Source organism: Leucoraja erinacea, chromosome 12, assembly GCF_028641065.1.
Source record: "Leucoraja erinacea ecotype New England chromosome 12, Leri_hhj_1, whole genome shotgun sequence".
Taxonomy (NCBI): Eukaryota; Metazoa; Chordata; class Chondrichthyes; order Rajiformes; family Rajidae; genus Leucoraja; species Leucoraja erinaceus.
Window position 1 is genome coordinate 24,871,960 of NC_073388.1, and position 21,467 is coordinate 24,893,426.

The window sequence follows — 21,467 nt, forward strand, 5'->3', positions numbered from 1 at the left end:
TCAGTTCCTTCTTACACACTTTGAGATTTCAGCTCAGAATAGTTACTGTCCTGAAATCTCAAAGATTCTAGGACAGTAACTATTCTGAGTTAGTTAAACCAGGACTGCCAACTCTCACACATTGAGCGTGAGATTCACGCATTTCACAAAATTCTCACGCTCTAACGCTGATTACAGAATTTCTTACACTCAAGTTTTAAATAAATAAATAAATGGCCACAAACAATTCGATTCGCCCAAGGCTCCCAGCTCTTCTCCAATTTCACCAATGAGAATAGTTTTCTGTCAGTGGGTTTCCCGTAAAGAACGAGCAATCTGATTGGCTTAAGCTCATTGCACTCTATTTAAAATGGAACGGTAGACAAAAATGCTGGAGAAACTCAGCGGGCGAGGCAGCATCTATGGAGCGATGGAATAGGTGACGTTTCGGGTCGAGACCCTTCTTCAGACTCAAGCATTTTTGTCTACCTCTCCATAGATGCTGCCTCACCCGCTGAGTTTCTTCAGCATTTTTGCCTACCTTCGATTTTTCCAGCATCTGCAGTTCTTCTTGAATTTTTTTTTTCACTTTTGAAGAAAGATTTGATAACTTATTCTCTGCGTGAAGAAAATACTTAGTTGAGGAGAATAATATTATGAGAATAGGACCTGTTTCGCTTAACAAAGAGTGTAGGAAGGAACTGTAGATGCTAGTTGAATGTTTGATGTTTGGGGTCGAGAGCACAAGACTGAAGAGGTTGAAAACCAGCCATGAAACACAATGACTGGAGATGTGTGTTATCCAGCTAAGGGCAGAAAGCAGAATCATGCGTTCGTCTTTATTGACGTGACACCATAATAAATATATTACAGAAAAAATAATTTAATGGGGTGGCACGGTGGCACAGAGGTAGAGTTGCTGTCTTACAGCACCACAGACCCAGATTTGATCCTGACTACGGGTGCTGTCTGTACAGAATTTGTACATTCTCCCTAAGACCACATGGGTCTTCTCTGGATAGTCCAGTTTCTCCCACATCCAAAAGAAGTGCAGGTTTGCAGGTTAATTGGCTTCTGTAAATTGTCCCTGACATGTAGGATAGAACTGGTGTATGGTAGATTGCTGGTCGATGTGGACTTGGTGTTTTACATATATATGTTTTACATATATATCTTAATTTCATTGAACCATATACGGTTGAATATGTGGCATTATTTTCATCTTGTTTCTATAGTCAAAGGGTAAGGTTAATTAATTTATTTGTGCAGAACAGTGATGAAAGTCCGATTCCTCTTGCCTTGTTTCTATGTTTTTGTTTCTCTCTCTCTCTATATATATATATATATATATATATATATATATATATGCATAACAGCATGAATTATAATCTGATTTCATACATGAATATACCAAGGTCATTCATGTGCTGCACCTGTTGATCAGGGCCTGGCTCTACTGTGGAATGTAATTAGGAATGTAATTTACCTAACCTTATTCATACCTAATCCAAGTTAAAGCATAAATGTTGTATTCAAGTGTACATTAAAAGACTCACTGCAGTATGCACCAGATTACACAATTTCAAATGGAAAAACGCAAAAGCTCCCTATTGTAGTAGTAGTAGTAGTAGTAGGAGGGAACCCCCCCCCCCCCCCCCCCCCCCGTCGTTATGCTCCCTCGCAATTTCTCACTCAACTCTCAACGTTGGCAGCTCTGTAGTTAATGAAACCAATAGTTTTTTTTTCTCTCTCCCTTGTTTGAGGACTGGCACATGAGGGGTTCATTACTAATCTTTAAAGTTGCTAAATACTTGACAAATAATCTGACGCAAGACCAGTCTGCGTAGATAAAATATAGGACAGTCTCAGTCCTTCAAAACCGGGTATAAAACCAGACTTAATCCCACAACTCACAAACCACCAGAGCCCGAAGCAGTTGCCCGACAGTTTTGGAAGATGGAAACTGGAAGTTGGAGGACACGACTAATCGTTGCATTTGTAACTTTACAGTTGATTTATTCCAAGGTAGGCGAGATTAATATTGGTCTGATCTGGTCTGTTGCAAAAGAAAAAAAGGGTGGAATATGCAGTCCCTGGACCACGAAAAAGGTCCATTCCTGAGAAATGCTGGTAACCCGAATTTTCGTAAATGGGAAGGGACAGAAACGGTGTGTGGGAGAGAAGCAGCCGTGACGGGACATCGTGCTGCCCGCCAGCAGTGAGACTGTACGGGGCTCCCGTCCCGGCTCCCCACATTGTTGCGGCTCGGGCCGGGGTTGAGGAGAACGAACGCGGAATTGCCCCTTTCCCACCCGGCAGATGACGCCAACAGCAGCCTGCAGACCAGTCGTCACACACACAGACCGAACAACGGAGTCAGGCTCCGACCGCACGGGCAAACTCCCAAATCATTAGCCTCACAAAACTACCTGTGAATCTTTTCTATTAGGAATTGTTTAAAAACTCATCGGAAATATTCGTAAAGTTTAAAAAAAAAACATAAATTTGTTTGTTTTTTTTAGAGATCCAGGGTGGCCAGTAATTATAAACACATATCTCTACTGCAGCCCCTCACCCACGCCAATTATTTGCTTAATGAACTGACAAATGAAACGTGGTACTGGGGCAAAGCGATCAGGAAGGGTCCAGAACGGTTTTGAAGTAGTCAATTTCAATTGAAAGACTGTTGCAACGTGCTTCAACGTATATATATATCATGAATTATAATCTGATTTCCATACATGAATATACCAAGGTCATTCTGGACCGAGAGGATGAAAAATCAGCTGACATTCCCCAATCCCTACAATGATATTATCAGCTATTGCAATATACCGATGGAAGGGCATCAAAACATTCAGCAGTTAATAACTTATTGAAAGCATCTCGGCCTACAAACTAATGGTGTTTATTTAATGGTAGGGTATAAAAACAATTGCTAACCATTATCACCCATCCCCATACCAACCTTTCTGTCATTGACCTCCTCCATTGCCAGAGTAAGGACACACAAGCAAACTGGAGGAACAGCACATAATATTCCACTTGGGCAGCTTACAACCAATAGTTTAAATGTTTAATTCTCCAACTTCAAATAATGCCCCCATCCCTCTCTTTGCTTCCTGTCTGCCCCACGCCCCACCATCTGGGCCCAACTGACATGCATTTAATTTTGCAGATGAAAATCAGACGAGATGTGTAACCAATAGCAGTAACAATATAAAAGAGACATTACACAGAAACATAGAAAAAAGGTGTAGGTGTAGGCCATTCTGCCCCTCGAGCCAGCACTGCCATTCAATATGATCATGGCTGATCATCCAAAATCAGTACCCCATCCCTGCTTTCCCCCCATATCCCTTGATTCCGTTAGCCCTAAGAGCTATATCTAGTTCTCTCGAATACACCAAGTGAATTGGCCTCCACTGCCTTCTGTGGCAAAGAATTCCACAGATTCACAACTCTCTGGGTGCAAATGTTTTTTTGTCATCTCAGTCCGAAATGGCCTACCCTATCCTTACACTGTGACCCCTGGTTCTGGACACCCCCAACATTGGGAACATTTTTCCTGCATTTAGCTTGTCCAATCCCTTAAGAATGTTATATGTTTCTATAAGAGTCCCTCTCATCCTTCTAAATTCAAGTGAATATAACCCCAGTCGATCCCTTCTTTCATCATATGTCAGTCCCGCCATCCTGGGAATTAACCTGGTGATCAGACGTTGCACTCCCTCAATAGCTCGAATGTCCTTCCTCAAATGAGGAGACCAAAACGGCACACAGTATTCCAGGTGTGGTCTCACAGGGCCCTGTACAACTGCAGTAGGACCTCCTTGCACCTATACTCAAATCCTCTCACTATGACGGCCAACATGCCATTTGCTTTCTTCACTGTCTGCTATACCTGCAAATGTACTTTCTATGACTGATGTACAAGTACACCCAAGTCTTGTTGCACCTCCCCTTTTCTTAATCTGACAAAATTCAGATAATCTGCCCTCTTATTCTTGCTACCAAAGTGGATAACCTCACATTTATCCACATTGTACTACATTTTCCATGGATCTGCCCACTCACCCAACCTCAAAGTGGGGCTCAAAGTCAGTCCCGAGCAAGGCCTCCTGCTCCACGATGTTATACCGCAGAGCGACCGGAGATACGATCCGGAAAACAATGGCATCTCCGGCAAGGTAAGAGATTGAAAAAAAGTTTCCCCGACCCCCTCCCACACTCACCACATAAAACAAACCAGAGAACATTAAAACAAACTTTTAAAACACACTAAAAATTAAAAAAAAAGACGAAAGGACAGACAGACTGTTGGGGAGGCTGCCATCGTCAGTGCCCCCTGGTGGTACACTTGCAACATGGAACATATTATTGAGATGTATAAAATCATGAGGGTAATAGAAGGTGTAAATGCACAGTATTTTTCCCCAATAGTATCAATGGATTGATGGCCCATTGTGATTCTCATTAGGCAACTTCCACCACTACAAAAACAATTCACACCATTTATTCAGTAGGATTTGTCCCTATCTCATTTTATGGAGCGGTGTCACTAAGCTACGGCTGGTCATATTAACTTTTCTCTTACTACATGGAGGTTTGCTGAATATTTGTACTGCTCTAACACAAATCTTGGTATTTACAATTGAGAACATCTCTGATGCCATAAGATTGGAATATGTATTCTGGAATAATTCAATACTTATATTTAATCCAGAGCATTCAACTGCTAAAGTAAAGAAATATGTTTTTAATGTGGCTAATTTTCTGCACAATGTGAATCAGAAGGTATTGGAAATAATAGATGCAAAATACCATGCTGCAATTTATGTGGATTTCCACACATGTAAATCCGACAATTGGAAAAGAAATGCAAGTGAAATCAACCACAAATATCTAAAAGAATGTAATGCAATTATAACAAATTAATTCCCCATGTGATTTTTGAATCATGGCCTATTGTATTCCAAGAAATGGTGACCACTCCTTCAGGATTTTATACAGTATGGATGAACTTTGACAGTTTTATTTCTCCTTTATGCTTCTAAAATGTGCTTTGTTACATTATTGAGTTTCCAGCTGGTTCCAAGTGGTCTGTTCACCTGCAATCTATAGATGTTGACTGCCATAATCCTCCATTATGATCGAAAGATACAAGGTTGTAAGGTGAACTTCCCTTGAGATCAATGGATGCATGTTTCTTACTCTGTTACATTCTAACCAGAGAGCAGAGATAATGAACTAATTTACAGCCATCAATTTTAAATTTGATCTGTTCGTTTATTTGTATATTTTATTTATTTTTCATTTATTAATTATCTGGTACGTCTTTTTATTTCAAGTTGGATTCAATGCCCATCCAGAATGAAGTTTCTCAGAAGTCCCCTCTTCCTCGACGTCTTTCCCGGAACACTCCCTTCTGGAGGATGGTCACTGGCAGTAAACCTGTTCAAGCCACCTGTCAGCATGACTATGAGTGCAGCACAAAAACTTGCAGGTGTGATCATTATTATGGGAACAAATTGTATTCTTATACATAATTTTCAGCATATTGTGTAACTGCTTTCAGACTATGAAATTATGCACATGGTGTGTAGATTAGCCATAAATATCTAAAACAACTTTCATGCAAGGCTTGACTGCAAATATGCAGATAACTCCTATCCCTTTGTTTAAAGGTTGATGGCTGCAGATGTGACACCATGAAAATTTTACGACACATTGATATTCTATGTTTTAATTAAGCCATTCTTTTCAACTACAATACAGCATGGAAACAAGCTCTTCGGCCAAACTCATCTATGCAGATCAAGTTGCCCATTAAAGCTAGTCCCATTTGCTGCATTTGACCCATATCATCGCAATCTTTCCTATCCACATACCTGCCTAAATTTATTTTAAATACTCAGGCATCTCATTCCATATATGTCCCATCCTCTGTGTGAAAAGGTTGCAACTCAGGTTCCTATTAAATCTTTTCCCTCTCGTCTCAACTTATGCCGACACCACCTCTGGCCCGCACTGCCTCCCCGGCAGCTTCCAGGCCGGTCCTACCGACCTTCTGCTGGGGTACCTACGCCAGCCCATACCACCTCCCCGGCTGCTTCCAGACTGGACCTACCGCTGCCACTACCGGCCCACACAGCTCCCTCAGCCGCTTCCAGGCTGGGTCTACCGCTACCGCCAATCCTTACCTGCACTCCAGCCGCCCATGAGCGGCAACTAATGATTTCCCCAATCCTCGCCTCTCCCTCGGCCACCAGCAGACTCAGGCCCTCAATTCACCTGGACTCCAGGCCCAGTTCCAGACCAAGAATATGAAGAAGGGTGTCGACCCGAAACGTCACCTATCCATGTTTTCCAGAGATGCTGCTGAGTTACTCCAGCACTTTGTGTCCTTTTGTGCTTTAACCAGTATCTGCAGTTGTTTGTTTATACTATGTAAACAATGATAATCCTTTACTCGGTTATAACAGCCAATTGGTAATAACGGTCACAAATTTCTTACCCCCCCCACGATGGTCCTTTATAACAAGATTAGAAATATTATGTAGTTTACGGTATTGGCTGAATCATTTTGTTGCGATTATTTTGCTGAGCAGAAATATGTTGTCATTTGTGCTTGTAAAAAATGGCTGTCTTATGAGTTCAAATGTAACTTCAGGTGAGCCTATTCGGTCGCGAACATGGTGCTACCGGTAAAAAACGATTGGATAGTCCCACTTTGGCGATTTTTAGGCGACTGCCGGCGACTAGAGTGTCGCCACATGGTCGCCGTGGTGTCGCCTGTATGGTCGTGAGTAGTCTCCTCAATCCCCCAAAGAGTCGTAGCGTCTTTCTGGTTGCCGCTGGATTTTCAACATGTTGAAACATTTTAGGAGACAGTCGGCGACAGTGGGTTTGACGCCAATGAGCGTAGCTTGACTACTCCTGACGTAGGTGCTGTCGTAGTTGTCGCCAGGTAACATAGGTTGTCGCCAGGTTAACATAGGTTGTCGCCAGGTTAACATAGGTTGTCGCCAGGTGACGTAGGTTGTCGCCTGTGCTGACTTTTTTTTTGTTGTTAAAGTAATGATTCTATTTCAAATTGTATGTCAAAGGGGGGTTTTTCGGCGACCTGCCACGACTATGACAGTCGCCGGCAGTCGCCTAAAAATAGCCTAAGTGGGACAGGCCCATAGGTTTCTTAGGAATTTTGGTAAAGAAAAACTAACTTTTATCACTATCTTTGTTTGAAAGGAAATGATGTTGGAATATAATAAGGAATTGCTGATGATCCTCTTCAATTGTAGGAAATCCAATAAGTGCTTCAAATTCTCATGTATAATCCATGTTTCTCCATTTCACAGGGACAAACAGTGTACACATTCAAAATTTGTGTCTTGAGGAAATATTGTCCTTGTATTATCCATCAACATGAAATGAATTAAGAAAATTAAATCAAGATCAAGAATGAAGCCATTTACGCAACTTTTTTCCTTCACATTTATGCTCTGCAAATAAAAACTTTGCATCAAATAATTCTCGCCTGGACTTGCTACCAGAAATGCCACTGCAGTCTTTTCATGTTTGTACTTATCCAGCACAATATGGAAGAGCAACTTTACTACATTGAAGCATTTTGAAAACGTTCAGTGAAGTTTAAAACAACATGGAGCTCAATTATGGAAAGGGGTCATCACATAGAATGTCCTGGACCATATCCGAGAACCAGACGACTTGGGTTTTAGGTGAGGGGGGAACGAATTAAAAAGTACCAGAGGGGCAACTATTTTACACAAAGATGATAAGTATATGGAACGAGCTGCCAGAGGAGGCAGTTGAGGCAGGTACTATCACAACATTTAAGAAACATTTACAGGTACATGGAAAAGATAGGTTGCGAGGGATATGGGCCTTACGCAGGCAGGTGGGACTAGTGTAGTTGGGGCATGTTGGTCGGGATCGGCAAGTTGGGCCAAAGGGCCTGTTTCCACACTGATTGATTCTTTGACTCTATACAACTCTAGAAATTAATGACAGTCCAGGACACCATCCCGAAAACAAGAGATAAGGCGAATTTAAAAGTCTGCTGAGAGTTAAAGTCTGCTGAGGTTAAAGCAATAGCTTTAAGTATTTTGTTATTCAGTATTAGTACCTTGTCATAGTTTTCAAAATTCAGTCATGCAAAATAAATTTCACATTTTGTACTTTGATATTTTATGTTATATCGTAATCAAAAGCACTTATTTCGATAGTTAGGCACAAAATGCTGGAATAACTCAGCAGGACAGGCAGCATCTCTGGAGAGAAGGAATGGGTGACGTTTCGGGTCGAGACCCTTCTTCAGACTCTCAGAATGGTCTTGACTCGAAATGTCATCCAGTCCTTCTCTTCAGAGATGCTGCCTGTCCCGCTGAGTTACTCCGGCATTTTGCATCACCTTTGATTTAAACCAGCATCTGCAGTTCTTTCCTTCGCACTTATTTCAATACTTTGGCTTGTAAATAAAAATATTTCAATTGTACTCAACTGTAAAATCTCTCTACCACGTTTAATATTTTGTTTCCATAAAGAGTGTATTTTAGTTATGGAAGACTCCGTATTCCTCTTTTGTTCAACTAGATTTCCCCAATTTCATTGTTTTGAAATATTAAACAGAAATATTCCTTTTTAAAGGTGCATAACTAATAAAACAATAATAACAAAAGGTAACTAATTAAATGATATTATTTCTACCAGGCATTCCAATCCTCTTGGAGCCTAAACAATAAGCGAGTTTGGTATTCCGACTGCGCATGCCCAGGTCACTAGCTATAAAGTCTCGGCAATGGTGATGCTGCATTGTGTGCAGGCTTGCGTTTCGTCCGTGGTCGGGGTGCTCTTGTTGCTGCTGGGCCGTCTCCTCCCCGGTGTCCCGTCTCTGGCCCTGGGCTGGCGGGGCGGCTCCGGACTTGCAGCCGCTGGCGCCAGCTCGGCTCTGCCAGGTTGGGCGGTAGCCCTACACCACACCACCCTCCTCAGTCTGACACCGAGATCCTGCTGAAGATGGGCAGCCGCCGGTTGGATGAAGTGGCAGCGGGTACCATAGGGGCAGAGCGCAGCTTGGCCAGGCTGTGGGCGAATTGGCCCTAACTAGCCGCCGCTGGGCCGTCCCCGTCCACTCCCCGAGTGCCCCATTCGGGGATGGCTGGGGATGTCCGGGTGGCCCTTGGCTGGCGGGAGCTAGACGGGAGCGTGGTGGAGGGAGGGGGCGCGCCGGCAGGACAGGCAGAGTCGAACTGAGGCCGGTGCCTCCCCTCCTCGCTGGTTGCGGGCCTGGGCCGACACTCCAGTCCACGGACCTTTGGATAGAAAACCCTCCTTCAGACTTCCTACACATTAGACTTTTGCGCCGCGGTTGAAATGGATGGGAGCGGGGATTTCCACGGGTGCAAGGAAGAAATTACCTAAAGTTTGCGTTGAATGAACTGAGTGTTCTTAACGTCTTCGCCGTACACCGGCGTTTTGTGAGAGTGGTTGTATCCCAGCTTCAGTTCAACCAACGTTGGCCACATTATCCGGACAGGTGATGGGGGATCAGGAGCTGATGCTGTGGAATCCTAGTTGGCCGCCGCCGAACAGCCGGGTCGAGGAGTCAACACCCAACCCGGGAGTAGAGATGTCAGTTCTTCCAGCAGTGAGCGGACAGGCGCCAGCTACCGCAGGCTGCTCACCTGTCGGGTGCTAATTCCTCGATCCCGGGATCCAACCACTCTCACAAAACGCCGGTGTACGACGAGGACAGTAAGAACACTCAGTTCACTCAGCGCAATCTTTAGGTCATATGTTCCTTGCGCCCGCGGAAATCTTCAGCGCGGTCGAGATGAGGGGGTTCTGTAGTTGCATTCTCTCGATTGAGGAAATGTTCTCGACTCTCATAGAAGCAACGAGTCATGGCTTTACCAGTGGTTGTCTGTCTAACTGAAACCTCTTTCCCCCACCTCTCACCGTCTCTCCCTGTCTCCCACTCTTATCTGCCCCCTCGCTCTCGCTATTACACCCCTGATCTCCCCACAACCAGGCACCCCGTTCGCTTTTAAAAATTCTCGAATGACCTTTAACAAATCCCACGATTCCTTGCGTTTTTCGGAATACCGAACTGGCTTATTAATAAGGGCACTGGTGGCCACCATTATTCAGTTGGTTTACAAGCAATAATACACACGATTCTTCAGGGGAAGAGTATTGGAGACATACCACACTGGTAGAGTTGCTCCCTCACAGTCGCAGAGTCAATAAGACAATAGGTGCAGGAGTAGGCCATTCGGCCCTACAAGCCAGCACCGCCATTCAATGTGATCATGGCTGATCATCCCCAATCAGTACCCCGTTCCTGCCTTCTCCCCATATCCCCCGACTCCGCTATTTTAAAGAGCCCTATCCAGCTCTCTCTTGAGGCAGAGAATTCCACAGACTCACCACTCTCTGTGAGAAAAAGTGTTTCCTCGTCTCTGTTCTAAATGGCTTACTCCTTATTCTTAAACAGTGGCCCCTGGTTCTGGACTCCCCCAACATCGGGAACATGTTTCCTGCCTCGAGTGTGTCCAAATACTTAACAATCTTGGTTTGGTCAGTGGTTTGACCCTGACCTTGACCCCAGCTGTCTGTCCGTCTGTTCGTGTGGCGATTACACGTTCCCCCTGTGTCCCTTCACACACGCGCTGCCCGGCCCCGCGAGCAATGACCACCAGAGATGATGCCCACGCGCCCAGCACGTGGCAGAGCGATGCCGGCACTGGGCATGCGCAGTAACGGCAGGCGCCGGGCCGGTGGTGCGCAGGCACAGTGGGCACAGCGCCCCCTGGCGGTGGTTGGCAGGACCGGTGGGCCGGGCGCCGACTGGGGCCGCCGGCTCCTCGCAACTCGGTGCCAGCGAAGTCAGCAACAGGTGGCCCCGGCAGAGGGGAGGGAGGGGGGGAGTGTCAGGCTGCTCGTCGCGGTGCAAGGGGATTGCCGTGAGGTTGACGGGAGGATCGTTGAGCCGGGCAGCGGCTGCTGAGCCCCATGATGAGGGGCCGCAGTAACTCCGGGGTGCGGTTGGACTATTACGCCCGGCTAGTGAGCAACACCATCCTGTGCCATCAGGTGGGTAATTGCCGGCAAACCTACAGAGGAACAGTCTCCCATCAAGTAACCCGGGCTTGGTGACCAAGACTCGCACGTTAAACAGCCCGCGGCTCATTGACACTCATTCGTGAAACTCACCCGCTGGCTTCGAGCCAGTTTCACAATGAAACGAGTTAACTTTGTCATTGCAGATGAATACAAACTGTTCTATTTAATGAGGTCAATGTGTTTTGACAGTTTATAACTCGTGCTCACCAGCCTGCAACCGCAGCAGGTCTAACTGGCTAGCGTTGAATGTTTACCATATTCTCTTTTACCTTGGCATTTGCTTTTTCTCATACCTGGGTCTGGGTGAATGGATGTAGTTTTCCTCAAAAGATTGCTAACGTTCGCAAACCAGTACCAGTGACTGTTTAGAGTATGGGAAGTTTTGGAAGACACTGTAATCATTGTCTACCTTTTAGATATATAAAGGGTATAGTGAGACTGAAGCCGAGGTTGGCTGGCGTTCTATCGCATTCAGATCATTTCTATTTTATGGGTTACCAATTTAAAACGTTTTTTTGTTTTTTTTAATAGTTCAGTCTCTGAATTAGAAATCAGATATTCAGGCAGCATTCATGGAGAGATGATTAATGTTATAGACTAATGACTTTTCACCAGAGCAAGAAAAGGTTAGAAATAGACATTTATTAAGTTATGAGGAAGGGGAAGGTTGGAAGAGAAACACTGCTTGCTCTAAGCAGACGATAAAGAAAATAGAGTAATGTACATATGAAAAACATTTCAAATAAGACACAAAGTGCTGGTGTATCACTGGGTCAGGCAGCATCTCCGGAGAACATGGATAAATAATGTTTCGGATCTGAATCCTTCTGATTTCTCTCTAAGAAAATTATTTGTATGAAGAACAATCCCGATCTGTGGAAATGTCACTTAACCATGTCCTTCAGAGATGCTGCCTAACCTGTTGAGTTACTCTGGTACTTTGTGTTTTGCAAAATAAAAAAATTGTTAGGATTTGAGTTACAAAACAGAGTAGTTGCAGTTAGATGAGTTGGCAGCAGAACCAACTTCATATTGCAACTCGCTTCTGTGTAACTTAAAACATGTTTCATTTCTAATCTTCCCTAATTTGGAAGCAATGTCATAAATCTAAAACACTAATTCAGATGTCACTCAACAGCTTTTGCCTGACCTATGTGGTTTTTATATCATTTTCTGTTTTTATTTCAGAATTCCAATTTTTAATATCTGGATTGTTAGTATAGCACTAAATTACTACATTTTTTTGTGTGCATCACCCAGTAACTATCATGTAGAACTGAGTGGGTGATTGAAAAGTTGATCTGTTTTGGGAAGAAAGGTGGAAAGAAATAATGATTATCCACCCTTCAAGTTGTGTCGGCTGATGTTAACTTCTATGAATTTGAGCAGAGTTGGTGAGGGGCTTTGTTTTTATGTACATGCTAAAGGAAACCAGCTGATAAATTTGCCAGGTAATTCAGGTAATTTGCCAGGTAATGCCTGGGAATTCTTCAGAGCTGAACGTGATGTTGCACTCACCCTTCGAGCACATTTATGCATCTATCACGGCTTGCTGGGGAAAGTAATAATTTAAACTCTTATTTAATCGATCATTCCCCTTCCCTTGTGTACTCTGCCCTCATTCCAAACCACATCCATCTTTTGCTGAAGGCACTTGTAATCTGTAAAAATGGGGTTCTTTTTAAATTGTAGTAATATACTCATTGACTGTACAGGTTGGACGTATGCACTTGTTTTAGTTGTTGGTTGTGACCACTGGTTGAGAGCTGACCCTGCAGCAGTGATCAGTTACATGGTGAATTAAAATAGACTTAATTAGAGACATGTCGTAATATACCGGTTCCTGACATTTCAAAAATTTCCGTTTGATAACCATGTGGGAAAACAATTCTGATTGGAAAATTTCTGCATACATCATTCCCTTTCAATAATGCTAAATAAAATAACAATTATAATTAGAAATGTCTTTAATTCAAAACTGCTTTTCAGTCATTTTACTTCTGATTCTCTTTTTAAGTGTTGATGTTTCATAACTATCATATCACTTTGTTTTTCTCTCATGTTAGATCTGCTCGTGTTCTCTTCCCTCCTTTATGATTGTTGTTCCAGAGTTGCACAGTTCACAAAATGATATTAGATGAAGGTTAAATATATACCATGAAGTTTAATCACTACTTTAAGTTCATGTTTTGTAGATTCCTTTTCCAAGTAGTGTCAACAATTGAGCTGAATTCCATGTCAAATGTATACATGCTATTGGTATTTAATTGGAGTTAAGGTAGAAACGGAAAGCTCAAAATGAACCGTCCATATTATTAAAACAAGTTGGAAGATAGCACAAGAACTGTCCTTTCGGCCCACAATGTCTGTGCCTAACATGATGCCAAGGCTTACTCTTAACAACCTGCATATTATCCATATCCCTTCATTTCCTGCAAACCCAGATGCCTATCAAAAAGTTGCTTATATGAAATACGTGAGCAGATGAATTTAAAATGATTTACTTTTTCAGTGTTAAGAAATATATACATGTATTTTCACCATCCACATAGAGAACTTTCTGTCAAAGCATTAAAAAAAAAGTCTCCTTGGTGAAAGATATGAAGGTGGAACAGACAATGATTTTCTGTGCCCTGTGATTTGTAGAATAATATCACCACTTCCAACCAACAAATGGGTGCATGTGAAAAGATATGCTTGGTTGTCTACCTGTCCATTTAGTTTTCATTTTCCTTTGTTCACCTTCCCCAACACGGTTCCATTTGTCAATCTTCCCCTCCCCATCTGTTCTACCTATCATCTACCAGCCTCTATCCCAAACTCCTCTCTGCACCCCTCATATTGCTATATACAGTCCATCTTTCTTCTTCTCTTTCAGTCCTTATGCACTCAACCAAAACTGTCAATACAGCCTTTGGTCCACAGATGCTGCTTAATCTGCTAAGTTCTTCCAGCATTCAGTTTTAGATGCCAGCATCTATAGTATAGTTTTTCTTCATACATCAGCAAATGTTCCTTCTCATCAGATGTCATGTTTCTGGGAATGACATAAACCTCAGATGAAAATCCCAATCTAATGTGGGGAAAACAGGCAAATTCTACTCCATTTCCTCAAAATAAATTTGGATGACAAACATATTCAGTATCCAAGCATTAAGAATTTCAATGACTGTAACATTCTGCATTCCACTTATCTTGCTGTGTTCAATTAAAAACTAAACTTATCCAACCTACTTTTAACCCGTATAACAAATTTGTAATTGGCAGAACTAATGTAAAGTGGCAGCAACCCTTCTGCATCTAACTCAGCTCTAAGCTTAAAACCTTTACTGTATTTTATAATCTTTGCAGGAGAAATACTTTATTTATTTAGACATGGTCTTCCATTAACATCCTTAAAGATTATACTATCCAGAGTGAAAAGATGCAGCTCTCTAAGTTAATCATAATGAGATGTTTTTGAGAAATTTTGAACAACATATAGTTGCATCAATTTTCAAGTGAATTATTGTGCGAACAACACTTGTGTAATTTTAAAGTTTGTTTTTTGAATGTATTATAGCTTAAGTTTTGTCCTGTGGCTTTTCCACACCACATATTCAACCAGAATAAGCAAGTTCGGTATTCAAAAAATGCAAAAAATTATGGGGTTTTTCAAAGTCATTCGCGATAAGGAAAAAGTGAACCAAGCGCTGGCTGTATAAACTGTGTATAAATTCTTATCTTTATTCATAATTCATGTGTAAAAATATATTTAATCTGAGGAACGGGGGTGCCAGGTAGCAGGAGAGTGGATTGTAATAGCGAGAGAGAGAGAGGGGGGGCAGATGAAAGTTGGAGACAGGGAGAGACTGGACCGGCGGAGAGATATTCTCGGCAGCTGTGCCGCTGCGCACACAGACCTGTGCCTCAACCGCAGGCAGGATCGAACCCGGATCCCCGGCGCCGCAAGCTCTGTCGAACTGTCACTGGACCATCCCCGTCTGCTCCCGTAGATATAATAGATATATTCTACCAGAATACAGATTTTAGCAGTACAATTGTTATTGTATTAATTCCATTATGAAGACATTTTTCTATAACTTAGTGTGCAGGCATCCAATACTCAATAAATCTCCCTTTAGTTCAAACAATTCAATAGATCATTAAATAACCTTAGGTGACATACATTTGATTATATCAAGCAACATCTTTCACACCATTTCATTGCAGTAAATTCTAGAGATGCGAAATGAAGTACATTTTTGAGAATGCATGGCTGGGTCCAAATAATTCTAGTAAATGTCACTGTAATTATGCATTCTGCATTTTTCTATTTAATTTAAATCCTCATTTTGAGGCAGTTCTGTTAAAAATAAACCATTCAATTAGGAAGTTAGAATATTGCCATAATCTGCTTATTTGTTGCAATTTTGGAATTCTATGCTATGCAAATAAATTTGTGGAAATTTGAGGGAAAGCATGTTTTCAAACTTTTGCTATCAGGGGTGTCATTTGCTTTTGGTATATCACTTATTGCTCTCAAAAGAAAATACTCCAGCCCAGAATGGCAGCATTGGAGAGAGCATTATGGTTGGCCTCAATGTTTGGTTGAGAGGAGGAGAAAAGTTTATTTCAGATTTCCTTCCATTGATCAGTAACTCGTGACTCCAATTGGAAATTGAAACCATACATGTACACTGGCTTATTGCCATGTTGTCCTCCCCAAGGAAATAAGATTGTGTTCCATATTGCATGCATGGTTTAGATAAGCTAATTGCTTGGACATTGAAGCAATATGCAAAGATGTGGGGGACAAGGATACAGTAAGATTAGAATATAAGTGTATATGGTTGTGCACCTTACAGCAATGTCCGAGAGGCTACAAAAACCTACTACAACAACGTTTTCCTGAGCTATTATCATTGATCCCAGCACAACCGCACTTTGTCCACCTCAATTTCCTTCTCATTGAGTTGGCTGTAACTGTGTTAGATGTTTTGAAGGGTTGGTGTTATTTTTGAAATGAAGTTGGATTTACACCCATTTATCCCTTCTACTGGCTTATTCCACTTAAAACGCCAAGTTGTATCTCTGCCTCAGATAAACTGTTACCAAAACATTCATCCTTAATTTTGTTATTTCTATCCTTGACTATTCCAATGGTCTTCTGGGCATCTTTCATTCTGCATAAACTTGAGCTCATCCAAAACTCTGGTACTTGGATCTTAATATGTTTCATTCACCCATTACATTTTTGCTTGGTCCTTTATATCCAGTTTCACCTTAGCAGTCACAAAATCTGTTTTCAAGTTTCTCCATGCTCTTGCACCTGTCCCCATCTCTATTGTATTTATCTAACCCAACAAGCTAGCTTTTTTCCCCTTAGATTCTGTTTTTTGTGATTCTGATTTTATGTTTTAAATGAACTAGAGTATTTATTTACAATCTAGGCAGCATGTAAATGTAAATCATTATTTTAGTGCCAGTGAAGTCTTGGTTAATTTTACTTGAAAAAGCTGTTTGACCAGCGGGAAAGTTACTTCAGATGAATATAATAATTGTTTGATCATAAGAGGTGGCGATATGCGTAAGTGATGTTATCGGGTGCAGAGGAAGGAAATTGTGATTAAAGTTAACTGTATAAATTGCGAAGGCATTTTAAACACACTGGCCTTTCGTGCACACCCTTTTGAACTGTGGCATTTAGTTGTCAAGAGGCAATATAGACTTAATGGTATGTTTCCAAAATGTACCAAGCATGGTTAGGAACAGAATCGTGTGGATGAACATGCATAACCAGTGCACTCCCCTCTCTGCTCTGCCTTCAGTAGAGATCACTCTCTCTGTGACTGCTTAGTTTGCTCCCTCTCTTGCTCCCTCTCAACCCCTCATCCCCGGCACTTCCCGCTGCAACCACGGGAGGTGCAATACCTGTCCATACACTACCATTGCCTCCATATAGGGAACCAAACAGCCCTTCCAGTTGAAATAGAGGCTTACATGCGCATCCTCCAACTTTTTGTCTACTCCATTCAGCACTCTCAATGTATCTTCTCTACATTGGTGGGACCAAGTATAAACGAGACAACATTTTTATGAATACTTGTGCTCTATCTGCCAGGGCTAGCTGGAGTACCTGGTTGCTTGCCACTTCAATTACTCTTCTCAATCCCATATTAACCTGGATGTTCTCAGACTCCTCTACCATATGACAACTGGAAGATCAGCACCTCCAGTTCCAAGGACAGCCTATAACGTGAACATTGAATTCTCCAATTTCAAGTAATGCCTCTCTCTATCTTTCTCATCTACCCAGCTTCCTCCTCCCCTCGTGCACACCTTATTTCCCCCTCCCCTGTCATACAGATTCTTTCCCCTTCTCCACCTCTCTCCTTACTCATCCCTTTCTACTCTGGGTACCCCATTTCAAGTTTATTCATCACATACGCATATGAGATGTGCAGTGAAATGAACAGTGGCAATGCTTGCAGATTGTGCAAAAAAAACCCGACTAAACAGAATGGAACAGAATCTCATATTCACATATTACATATTTGTGGGAGAAAAAAAAAGGAAAAAAAACAGCAATTTAAAAAAGACACCACACAACAGTAAATTGATACAGTAAAGTTAGTCCCTGGTGAGATAGTTTACAGTCCTACTGGCCTGTGGGAAGAAACTCCTTCTCATCCTCTCCATTTTCACAGCATGGCAACGGAGGCGTTTGCCTGGCCGTAGCAGCTGGAACAGTCTGTTGCTGGGGTGGAAGGAATCCCCCATGATCTTGTTGGCTCTGGATTTGCACCTTCTGATGTATAGTTCCTGCAGGGGGGCGAGTGTAGTTCCCATAGTGCGTTCGGCCGAATGCACTACTCTCTGCAGAGCCTTCTTGTCCTGGGCAGAGCAGTTCCCAAACCAAATTGTGATGTTTCCAGACAAGTTGCTTTCCAAAGCCGCTGAGTAGAAGCACTGGAGGATCTTCAGAGACATTCTGAATTTCCTCAATTGCCTGAAGTACTCACCAGTGTGGCAGCATGTGATGACCATGTCAGATCCTCTGACATGTGGTCTCCCAGGTATTTAAAGCAGCTCACCCTAGCCACAGTAGCCACATTTCCCTACCTCCTTTTCCTGTATTCCTTTCTTCCCTTACAATACAATAGACCTGGTGTTTGATCCACAATATTTCCTTTTATCCTTTTTTTCCCCATCAAATGTTTCACACATCCACTGCAGAACGACACTAATGTCTTTTGTGAAGATGGATTCAAAATGTTAACTAAGAACCTAACCAACCCTCTCTATCTCCACACATAGGTTACTCTTTTGTCCCTGAAAAGGTTTTGCTCTTTGCTAGTTATCATAATATTATCATAATCATCATAATAATACTTTATTAGCTAAGTGTGTTTTGCAATAAATAAGGAATTTCATTTGCCATACAGTCATACCAATGAAAAGCAACAGAACACACAAAATACATTTTAACATCCACCACAGTGACTCCTCCGCATTCCTCACTGTGAAAAAAAGTTCAATCTCTTCCCTTCTTTGTCTTCCCACAGTCGAGGGCCTCAAGCCTTCCGTTGACAGGACGATCTTGACTCCCATAGCAGGCGGCATTTGGGCCCTTTACGTTGGGGCGATCAAGCTACTGCATCTGGGGTATCTCAGCTCCCTCACGCCGAGCTGGTCGAACCTTCTGCGTCGTTGGAGCCCCCGACATCTGCGGTCTCTACCCGAGACTGCGAGCTCCTTGATGTTACCGTCCGCAGGACGCGGTTGGAGTGTCGATCCCAGGCAAGGGATCGGCTCCGATGGTAAGTCCCCGTCCCCACGGTGGGGCTCAAAGCCAGTCCCGAGCAAGGCCTCCAGCTCCACGATGTTAGACTGCAGAGCGACCGGAGATACGACCTGGAAAACAATCGCATCTCGGGCAAGGTAAAAGATTGAAAACAAGTTTCCCCCGAACCCCTCCCCCACCCACCACATAAAACAAACCAGAGAACATTAAAACAAACTTTTAAAACACTAAAAATAACAACAAAAAAAGCCGAAAAGACAGACAGACTGTTGGCGCAGCTACCATTGTCAGCGCCCCCTTGGCGCTATTAATACCTTTCTCTACATGTTGTTATTAAATGCTTGGATTTTTCTTTAATCTTATTTGCCAGTACTTTTTCTTACCCTGTCATTAATTTCTACTTTCACTGAATTCCATTCCAGTACTTTGTGTCCTCTTTGTTAATTGATATGGCACTATGTATTTGTTGCTTAAAACTTATTCATAATCTTCTCTCCTTTCATGTAGAATTCTGTAACTGGATTACTGCCTGCCGCTGCTGATCAGCAGAATGCTTGGGTGCGTGATAACGTGTACAGCATCCTGGCTGTCTGGGGTTTGGGAATGGCCTATCGTAAAAACGCAGATCGTGACGAGGATAAAGCAAAAGCTTATGAGCTCGAGCAGGTAAGTAGCGGCACATAGCATTTCTGGCAGTTCTTTTCACAAAAGGGAGAAAATACTTTTCACAAAACATAAATTTGTTTCCTTTGTCCTTGCTTTTACTGGTAATATCAAAAGAGTATAAGAGATTAATAATGACCAGATAATAAAACTATTATTCAAGTACAAGATTTAACAGGATTACTTTTATTTGTCTCCTATGTTGGTAAGGAACCATTATTTTTACACCTTCGATTGGAATCTATCCTCTGTTTATTATTGCAACTCAATCCTGATTCACTGATGTAGGTTTGCGATCTCTTACATGTTGGCTACTCTTGAATGTGATCTGGTTATTCTGAAAATTTCCTTGCATTAATATTCCAAAATTCAGTCATTTTTCCCAGTAATATATAACTATTCAGGCTTTATTAATTCTTGTCAGATGTCCAATGAATATTGTGGAAAGAAGGAACAACGCTGCATGGGATTTCATCATACAAAGATTTAAAAATATGCATTGTTAGAAAGGTAGTATTCAGTGGCTCTTCTAGAACAATACTGAAGAAACCATGATAAAACTGCACGTTGATATTAAGGTGCTACAATTGCAAATTTCTGGGATAGTAATAGTGCTGCAAAAATCAGCCACGATTCCTGTTGTTGAATATCAAGTCGGCGAAAATTGAGGCCCCATTCTGCTTCAGTATATATGAATAATTTGTTCCGGGTCCACATGAATAATGGTCACTTGAAAGAAGATTCTCAAAAACATTCAAGCATCCATAATGGGAAATTATTGGTAAAAGCTTAGAGAAGAAGATTATATATTAATACCAATAATGCACAAACTTCATACTCCTCACCCCACCCTACTGTGCCAACATTTAGCTTTGCTCCAATGGGACTTGTTTACATAAAACCCTCCACTTTTACACCACCTAGGATTGATAATGTTGAGAAAAGCATGCTTTGGCTAGTTAAACATTTCTGAAAAGCTTCTGAAAATTAGCTATGTGGTTAGATATTCTTGTTTAATTCATCTAAAAATGTTTGCAGTGTGAGTGAAACACTTTATTGGACTGACTGAGCGATTGTAACTTAATCTCTGAACAGTTTGAAAATGTCATGTGAAAGCTGAGGTTGGTGCAGCAGTGCCAGAAAAGAGCTGCTAAGGGTCATGGCTTGGTAGGAATTGCTGACTGCATATTAACATGCTCTGGTTTTAATTTCATCTTCCAGAGTGTGGTGAAACTGATGCGTGGATTGCTGCACTGTATGATGAAACAGGTACAAGATCGTTCCAGGTTTCATATCATATCCTGTGCCTGTAAAGTGATTAGTCCCATTTAGCATTTTGAATTATTCCAAAGCACTTGATCTTGCAGTGTATTTGAACTAGCAAGTATCAAGTTTTTCATCTGACAAACATATTTTGAATATTTAATCCTAGTTTGCATCCTTTAAAAATATTTTACTAAGTTTTTATGTCTTCTCTTTAAAATCAAAGTTGGTAAAATTTAACACTGAATCACGATTTGTTAATCCTTTATTCTCAATTTGGACAAATACTTTGGAGTGACTGGAGGTATGAAATATTATATCCCAGTGAAGTGATTACCAGTCTTAACCACTATAACATTTTTTTACTTACTGCTGAAAAGATTCTGTGATTCTCTTGAGGATACAGCAGCCTTTTGGTGTCTTACCCAAGATGTCTTTCATCTTGGATAAGATTATGCAGAAGATGTGCAGACCTTTTGGCTTTTTCCTACGAGTCACTGGATGGTCTGAATTGTTCTTCCCTCCTAAAACTTGTGGAACAGGAAGCTAATTCCGTGAGCTCAGTTGCTGTATATTGTGATCTGTCTTGAGGCATTTCACTGCATTTGAACAATTGGTTGCCAATGCAAGC

General features: G+C 42.0%; 2 protein-coding genes across 6 annotated transcripts in view; both read left to right on the forward strand.

Annotated features, from left to right (window-relative positions):
* The first annotated feature begins 1,844 nt into the window (after positions 1-1,844).
* leap2 (liver-expressed antimicrobial peptide 2) lies at positions 1,845-8,558 on the forward strand. Its single transcript, XM_055643862.1, has 3 exons — positions 1,845-2,004; positions 5,331-5,485; positions 7,338-8,558. Exons 1-3 carry the CDS (start codon positions 1,936-1,938, stop codon positions 7,372-7,374), a joined length of 261 nt encoding a protein of 86 aa, XP_055499837.1. The 5' UTR covers positions 1,845-1,935; the 3' UTR covers positions 7,375-8,558.
* Positions 8,559-10,835: 2,277 nt separating this feature from the next.
* phka1a (phosphorylase kinase, alpha 1a (muscle)) overlaps positions 10,836-21,467 on the forward strand; it is a 129,648-nt gene continuing 119,016 nt past the window's right edge. For 3 of the 5 annotated variants that reach the window (XM_055643863.1, XM_055643864.1, XM_055643866.1), the window contains exons 1-3: positions 10,837-11,094; positions 19,418-19,576; positions 20,795-20,842. In XM_055643863.1, coding sequence (XP_055499838.1) covers positions 11,014-11,094; positions 19,418-19,576; positions 20,795-20,842 — 288 coding nt within the window. In that variant the 5' untranslated portion in view covers positions 10,837-11,013. Of the gene's footprint in view, positions 11,095-19,417; positions 19,577-20,794; positions 20,843-21,467 lie in introns of all 5 variants that reach the window. The other 2 variants (XM_055643867.1, XM_055643865.1) reach the window with 2 other exon arrangements.